Source organism: Calypte anna, chromosome 2, assembly GCF_003957555.1.
Source record: "Calypte anna isolate BGI_N300 chromosome 2, bCalAnn1_v1.p, whole genome shotgun sequence".
In the NCBI taxonomy this organism is placed as follows: Eukaryota; Metazoa; Chordata; class Aves; order Apodiformes; family Trochilidae; genus Calypte; species Calypte anna.
Genome location: NC_044245.1, coordinates 28,046,249 through 28,054,279, shown reverse-complemented (window position 1 = coordinate 28,054,279; position 8,031 = coordinate 28,046,249). Strand labels below are relative to the sequence as shown.

Sequence of the window (8,031 nt, the reverse complement as noted above, 5' to 3'; positions counted from 1 at the left end):
CCATTTGCCAGAAGACACTTACTTTGGAGGCATTGTCTGGCCTCCCTGTCTACTTTTTCTCCTTCAGTTTTGGGTTTGCCTTTGAATAGAATCAAGATGTGAATACTGAGCAACTGTGCCATGCTCCAGGTATGGAGCTCCCAGCAGACTGCAGGCAGCATAGCCCAGCAACTGCACAGGTGCCTCAGATCCCTCCCAGCCAGCACCAATAGCACAGGACACTGCCAGGGAGGAACCCCAAATCCTTAATTTGCTGATTGGGGTTAGTTTCATGTAGGTTTCTGAAACAGCATTTTTTGCTTCTTTCCTGCTTGTTTAAGAAGACTGATTAATCCTTTAAAGAAAGGAAGGTATCAGCTGCGTATCACTCCTTTGTTTTGTTTTTAGATAGGTAGGATGGCTGTGGGAGGCCATATGACAACCTTAAGTGTCACCCTGCTGGGTATTTCCCCTCAGTTTAAAAACACATTCAAGTTTATCCACACATGCCTGCAGTTCTGTACTGCTGCTAAAAATAAACACAGCCTGCAGAGCAGCATGAAATGGCCAGGCCCTCACATACCTATGCCACTCAGGATTAAAAAAATAATAGAATAATAAAATGGTTTCCTCATCCCCCAGATGAAACAAATGAGAGAGGATGCCCATTCACAGCTCCCTATACATCCCTTCCAGCAGCAGCAAGACTAGTTTGAGCTTCGGGAAACAAAACTCTCTGCTGTCAGAGCAGAGCTGTAAACTGTGACCCTTTTGAAAGATGAGTCACCCAACATTAAAGTGCAAACACTGATCGAAAAAGCACCAATTAATGCCGAGATTTCTCTCTCAAAAGCAGCTCCAGGAAGATACATTATGAGCACACAGCCTACCAGCTGACATGCATTGGGATCTGCACAGCTGCATCAAGATTGCACATGAAGGTCGATCCCCTGTATACAGTGTATCCAGATTGTCGATGTTTTCCACCGCTGCCTTACCAAGCTCTTCCTTGTACTACCAAATCAGTATCTAAATCCTCCTCCAGTGCCAAGAAAGCTGCTCTCCTCTGTAAAGTTTTAGCCTGACAATAATTAGCACCCTCTTACCTGTAAACAAATGGTCCAACCTGAAGATAAATCCCCCCAGGAAGGCACAGCTGGCTTCCCACAGACCTGGGGGGGGGGGGGGGGGAGAGTTCCAGAATGATTGCTTTCAGCTCCTCGCTGCTCTTTGACTGCTGAGTCCTAAGTAATAAACTCCTGCAAAACCAAAGGGCTGTGTAAGGTGGTACAGAAATGAATCTCCAAGTCAGGATAAGAACTGTGGACTGGCTGTGGGTACTGCTCAAAAAAAAAACCCACAAAAATTTGGAGAGAGAAAATTTTCACCTCTCACCCGGCTAAAAGATGGTATTTTATTTATTTATTTATTATTATTTTTACATTTAAGGGAATATTCACAAAAGCAATGCCAAGAGCCTGGGGGAGTCTCACCATCCTACAGCACCCCTTATAGCTGAAACAGTCATAAACTACACAAATGCAGTTAGAAAACAGAGCCCAGATCCTGTAGGCTGGTTAACTTTAAATGATTGCACATGCATAACCAGCTGAGGCAATACCATACCAGCTTTTGTAAACTAAAACAGTGATAACATTACAAGTGCTCCTGGCTTGTTCGTTTTCAACAGCACTGCACTGATTTGAATGCAATTCCATCCTTCCCTTAAGGTAGTAGCAGTCTAAGGTTTAACTGTTCAGTACCTTAAAGAACAGTGTGTTATTTGTAGCCCATTGTAGCAAAATGTGTTTTAGAATTTAAGAATTTAATATAACCTCAGCATTGTAACAAAATTCCACCTGCTTATTTAGCTGCTCTAAAGAATTTCTTGAACACAATAGTATTTAGGCCAGAACTGCCAATTCATTGTATTGAAAACAGTGATCCCAGGCTGACAGAAATATGATAGCAGAAACTCAGTAAGATTCCAAAAGCTCTATTGCAATCACCATTTTGTTCATAGCTGAAGACTTTATCACAGTAACAGAAAACAGTTTTTGACTCAGAAGTTACTGTGATATTCCAGCAAAACTGTCCTAGTACAGATAAAAGGTAGAGCTCGAACGTAAAACTCATCCCCCACTCAAATTTTTTTGTTTTCAGGTACTATTAAAAACCATATAACAACCATGACATTTTAGAAACACTGCTCTCCACTTTCTTTTCCTCCTCCTGAGTGACAGACTATAGGTCAAGCTTGTCTTTGTACTTCAACACATTCATTGAAGTTTTTATACACAGAAGAGCTTAGGGAGACTGCCACCAGATAAAGACTATTATGCTTAATATAAAGGACAGAATACAGTTGACTTTTTCAAGTAGAAGCCTAATGAGTACTCAAAATGAAGCAATTATTACTTGCTATTGCACAGTTTGTTTACTGGGTATAAAGAGCCAGCCTGTCATCTCATCTTCCTCACCCTATGCACCTCCTAGGAAGGAAAATGGTATCCAGAATATACCAATTACACCCCAAATTCATAGGGCTCAGCATCACTAATACAGCTCAAGACTGTTAGTACCCTAAATGTTGATGTGCTATCAATTACATAAATTAAAATACCAGGTTTCTGAGAGATAGGTATGCAGTCTTATTCAAACTTAGGAATTCTGATTTGCAGGCTTCTAAAAGGGGTCTGTGTTGCCTATTTTCAGGTCCTGAAACTAATTAGAAGCTTCCATATCTCTTGCCACATCCTACTCACTGCCATAAAATCCAAAGAAGAGATTGTCCCAAGGCTTAAGTACGTGTGAATCCCTTAGCCAGCTTCAGACATGTGAGCCTGGAGACAGATTAAGTACCACCAGAGAGCACATGTGATAAATGCCCAACATCCCCTATTAAACACTGCACATAACACAATATAGGTTCAGCTACAGGAATGATTTTTCAAATTATGCAAGATCCACCACTTCAGAAAGGAGTCACTGCAGTCAGTGTATCTTCTGAGAATATACAGACATACTCTTGATTTAAAGTTTTTAATGAGATACCTGCAATTTATAACCCTGTGGCTTTTATGGGCCTCACCATATTTATAAGACTTTGGTTTTCAACAGAAATAGCTCTGCTGGTACTGGAATCAATACATGCACAGAGGCTGAGAATGTACTGCTGCAGTACAATAAGTCAGACACCTTCTCTCTGCAGGCTTGTTTTGAATTCTTTATTGAGGTTTAAGAAGTCATCCACATTTCTATAAATATAGACATTACTTGAGTAAGTGACTTACAATGTCACCAGTGCAGGTACATATATAACCAACATACAAAAGCTCCACTGGAAGCTACTTCAGTTTATTCAAAAAGGACCAAGATTAAAAAAAACCAAAACAACAGCTGTCACTTTCAGTTATTGAAGACACTAAAGTGCATTTTTGGTTACCTCCTGGATGAACAGCTGCTGGTTAAAAAGTTTAATTTTTTTTTTTTTACACATATCTAAGTTACATTGATTGACATTCCAGTTTGTGGTTGTCATCCTCCTGATACATGGCAGCAGATAACAAAAATGTATTACTTTGCTGGTTCTGTAAGAGGAGGGGAAGTAAATTTTGCCTTTTCTTTATTCTTAATCTGGTATTTCCAACAAAAGTTTAAAGAGAACCTAACATTCTGACAAATTTTTACAGCACCACTAAGTTAGTCTTAAAAATCCAGGCTCTGTTTTAGCCCTTGTAATTGCTAGCCAAGTATCTAAAGAGTGACTTGAAGCTCTGTACCAGTATGAAAAACTACCCTCCCTTTTCCATCAAGCACTATCCTGCCCAGTTAACACTGTTTGCACACTCTGTAAACAAGAACAGCTTAAAGCATAATTAAAGCAGAACACAGGCCCATCTTGAAAAGCTTCTTTCCCAACTCCTCCCCTCCCTTTCCCCCCAACTCCCCTCCCTCCCCCCCCGTATGCCAAATGTTTGAGTGTATAAAGCATTATTACATTCCTGACCACAAAATACTTTGAGTCACAATAACAAAAAAAAAAAAGCATTCGTTGAAAGTGACATAGCAATACCACTTTAATAAAATGGGGTATTTTGGGGAGATACAAGATGTGCTCTGCTAATTTTAGTTCCATCTTTACTTCATTATAATTTTGCTTTATTGCCAGAAAAGTCACCAGTAAAGCAAAAAGAATGCTGCACTGGTTAGAACTACAGCAGCCAGAGTTGTTCTTTACAGCTCCTTTACTGCAATTCACTTTAACTTGACAGGAGGACGACATAATACTCATCATTCAGAAATAAGTTACTAATTTTGAGTAACAGCTCAAACCTGATTAGCACTGTATAATGATGAATGGCTACTTCTAAAAAAATCTCACATACCAGAAACGTCCTATGTGTTGAGAGACCATTTTTTCGTGCTCCAGCATGTTGTTTACAATTTATACTTGTCAAAAAGTCTCTTTTATCAGTTGTAGAACCCACAGCACTTAAATTTCAAATATCTGAACTGAACATAATTCAATTTCAAACGGTGCCAAATTAAAAAAAACTACTCATGTAGCCAAGCTTTCATAGAAATCCCCAAACAAGATTAAAAACAGCCTCTTGAAAAAAAAAAAGGGTTACTAGCTTCATACATGTTTTTAAAGCTGTAAAATGTTCACCTAAACACTCCACGTACGAGCATTAGAAGTTTAAAAACACAGAACACCTTCAATGCAAACTGCTTGCAGAGGGCACCCTCAAACATATGAATACAACACTAAGCAGAAACCCCTCGTTTTATTTGGCCACTTAGACATCCATGTCACATATACCCACCCATCCATTTCCTGATAGTATTACATCATCATTAGGACTTCTGAAATAACGCAGAGCCATAAAACTCAAAAGAGACTAGTATAAAAAAAAAGTTCCATAACTACACAGCCTTCCACAAGGCAAGGTTGTGCAACTGATTGTTTAATGAAACTAAGCTTAACGGCATCCAAACAAGCAGGCCTGGGTTTGGAAGCTGCTCTTATGTCAAATTTTGACCACGTATGTAACTACTCTAAAATAGAAAGGTCAAAATAGAACTCATCTCTTCTTTTTCTGCTGCCTCAACATTTTCCTTCGCTTAATGATCATATCGTGTAGCTTCTCCAGTCCCTCTTTGAGTCCATCTCCAATGATTGCACAGGTAGGCTGCAAATGCCAGGGGGTCGAAGAACTCAGCTCGCTCATTGCTAACATTTTCTCAATTTCAGAAAGGGAGAGAGAGTTCCTCAAGTCCTGCTTGTTAGCAATTATAAGGACAGGCACTCCTTGATTTTCAGATATCCTAGTAATTTTATGAAGTTCTGTTTTGGCCTCCTCCATTCTCTCGACGTCGACAGAGTCCACCACAAACACAATGCCATCGGTGCACCTTGTGTACGACTTCCACAGCGGCCTCAGCTTCTCCTGGCCGCCCACATCCCAGAAGTGGAAAGTGACCGTTTTCGAGTTGCCCAGCGTCACTTTGATTTTCTCCGTATTAAATCCTTTCGTGGGGACAGTGTTGACGAACTCATTGAACTGCAGTCTGTACAGCACGGTCGTCTTTCCTGCGCAGTCCAGTCCCAGTATGACGATGTGGAAACTCTGGAAAGAAGGCAGGCTGGAGAGGATGGGCGTCTGGTCCGAGAGTCCATTCCCCATTGCCAGGCGGGAAGGTGACAGCAGGCTGCCACGACCAGGGGCCGGCTCCTACCGCTACGCTCGCCGCCGCGCTAAGCTCCGATCCTGCCAACGACACAAGCGGCGTTACCTCACGGCTGACCCCCCCACACACACCCCACCCTCGCCCGGGCTTCCACGGCCACGGTCCGCCGGGCAGCGCCTCCGCCCCAACTACCCAGGCGGCCACGGGCAGCGCGACGCAGAACCGCCATACGTCCCCCACCCGGCCCGGTGGGCTCTGCCGCCCCTCGACGCGGCAGTGGCGGCCTCTCCCGACACTGCGGCTGCCCGGCCACCGGCGCCTTTCGCCGCCTTCGCCGCCTCCGCCACCAACCGCCCCTCACCTACCGCTTGGCGCCGCCGCCGCCGGGCGCCTCCCTCAGCGCGGGGAGGGGAGCGCAGCCCGCCACCCCATGCCCGCGCGCCGCCGCACGCGCCACCAATGCCGCTGCTTCCGCTGCTTCTGCTGCTGCTGCTGCTGCTGCGACTCTCCCGCATCTGGCGGCTCCAGCGCCTCCCAGCCCGCGCCTAGCCCCGCGCGCCCCGCCCCGCCGCTCCCATTGGTTTCGCCGCCCGGCGGGGGGCGGGGAGGAGGGCGCGCTCCGCCTCGCCCATTGGCCGCCGGCAGCAGCCACTCACCGGGAAAACCGATCCGTACCGAATGCGGGTGCCGAGCGCCGTCGGGGAAAGCATCGCGGCCTCCGCAGCGGGCGGGGGCGCATCGCTGCAGGCCCACGCTCTGCCTGAGCGAGCCTACTCTACTCCGCCCTCCCTCTACTCCGCCCTCCGCCCTCACACGGCCCCACCGGGGGAAGCCCGTGAGCCAACGGGCGGGCGGCGCCAGCAGCTTCTCACTCCCTGCGGCAGGCGGGCGGGCGCCAACGCCCCGCCGGCCCTACCGCCCCGCCCCCTCAGCAGAGGCGCGGGCTCTCATTGGGTGTGAGCGCTGTCACTCTATCCCCGCACCCTAGTGGCCCGGGAGGTGGCTCGGCAGCGCCTCGCAGCGCATCTGCGCCACTGCCGGGGGCGCGCACCCTGCGGCGGTGGCGACGGCGACGCCCTTTTCTGGCCACACTTTCCCGCTGAAAGCACCCTGGGGAAAGCCTCCTGGCGCGGGACGGCAAGTGCTGGCCACTGAGGCTGCTCCGCTCGCCCCTCCACTGCGTCATCCCTCTCCTACCAGCGGCAGCTCCCGCAGGCGCCGCGGGCCCTCCCGTCGCCTAGCAACGCGCAGCTCCGGAGCCATCTTCCCGCCCGCCCCTCTCACTCGGTGCTGAGGCGGTGCCGCCGTGGAGGGTCTGCCGGTACCCCTGGCAGCCTCGTCGGAGCGGTTCTGGGCAGACCCGGGTGAAGGCCAGGGCCGAGGGAGGCTGGGGTGTTGTGATGAGGTCGGCGTACTGCTGGAGCCGCGGTAAATGGCCTTACAGCTCCTGGTCTGTCGGAGTGACGCAGCAAGTATGCCGGACAGCAGGCCGCCGTCGAGCCCCAACGGCTGTAGAAAAGTTTGTTGGCTGCCTGACATAAACACACCACCACCCCCCCCCCCGGGATCTGTGCAGACATAGATACAGGTGAAATTAGAGGGTGGGGAAGGTGCTGTCTTAAGAGCCGTCCAAAGTCCCAGCCCCGGGTCTGTGTTCTTAGGGTACTTGCCCTTGTGCCCATGAAACAGCAGAGAAATAGTCCGGGAGGGTCTGGCAATATCCGGGCGGATGAGACCATTCTGTTAGACACCAGGCATGTGGAGGTAGCAGTACCTCCATGTACCATGTAAATATCCATGTCATCTAGCTGAGTTACAAGGAGTGTGCTCCACATCACTAGCATAAGTAAACCTGTGTTTCAATATTTAAGCTTCATTAGAACAGTGAAATCTTTCAAAGTCAGAACTAATTACTAGTATCTCATAAGGCACGTCTGTATGTGATTGGTTCCAGAGCATACAGTTTTTGGAAGAGGCCTGGAGGAGTAATTTGTCCCAGATACTGTTGCTGTATCTCCCATCATTCTGCTCCTTCCCACAGTTCTTTACACTTCTGTATTTGACTCTGGGTTTTATACAGCTGTGGCAATGTAAATGGTTAGTTCTGCCTGTGTTGGATCTACACCAGCTCAGTGTAAAACACCAGTAGCACACAAAAGGATTGATTACACTGCCTTAAGAGCAGGGCAATCTAGAAGAGCATTCATCTATAGTCCTTCATTAAATAAATCAGTCTTTTTGTTTGACTGCTAACTAAAGCTGTTATGCCACTGAGGTCTGCTGTTCTGAGTGTGTATTTTTTCTGTTTGGTACCACAATCATCCAAGTTTTTGACAGGCTGCACTCCAATAAAATTGA

General features: G+C 47.1%; 1 protein-coding gene across 3 annotated transcripts; it reads right to left on the bottom strand.

Annotated features, from left to right (window-relative positions):
- Positions 1-3,192: 3,192 nt before the first annotated feature.
- On the bottom strand, positions 3,193-6,413 carry ARL4A (ADP ribosylation factor like GTPase 4A). Of its 3 annotated transcripts, none has more exons than XM_030445531.1 (2): positions 6,039-6,190; positions 3,193-5,753 (listed from the first exon to the last, which is right to left on the bottom strand). In XM_030445531.1, exon 2 carries the CDS (start codon positions 5,667-5,669, stop codon positions 5,067-5,069), a length of 603 nt encoding a protein of 200 aa, XP_030301391.1. In that variant the 5' UTR covers positions 5,670-5,753; positions 6,039-6,190; the 3' UTR covers positions 3,193-5,066. The 3 variants fall into 3 exon arrangements, with proteins under 3 accessions (XP_030301391.1, XP_030301393.1, XP_030301394.1); XM_030445533.1 differs by lacking the exon at positions 6,039-6,190 and adding an exon at positions 6,330-6,413 and having other exon boundaries at positions 4,034-5,753; XM_030445534.1 differs by lacking the exon at positions 6,039-6,190 and adding an exon at positions 5,866-5,883 and having other exon boundaries at positions 4,034-5,753.
- Positions 6,414-8,031: the final 1,618 nt, after the last annotated feature.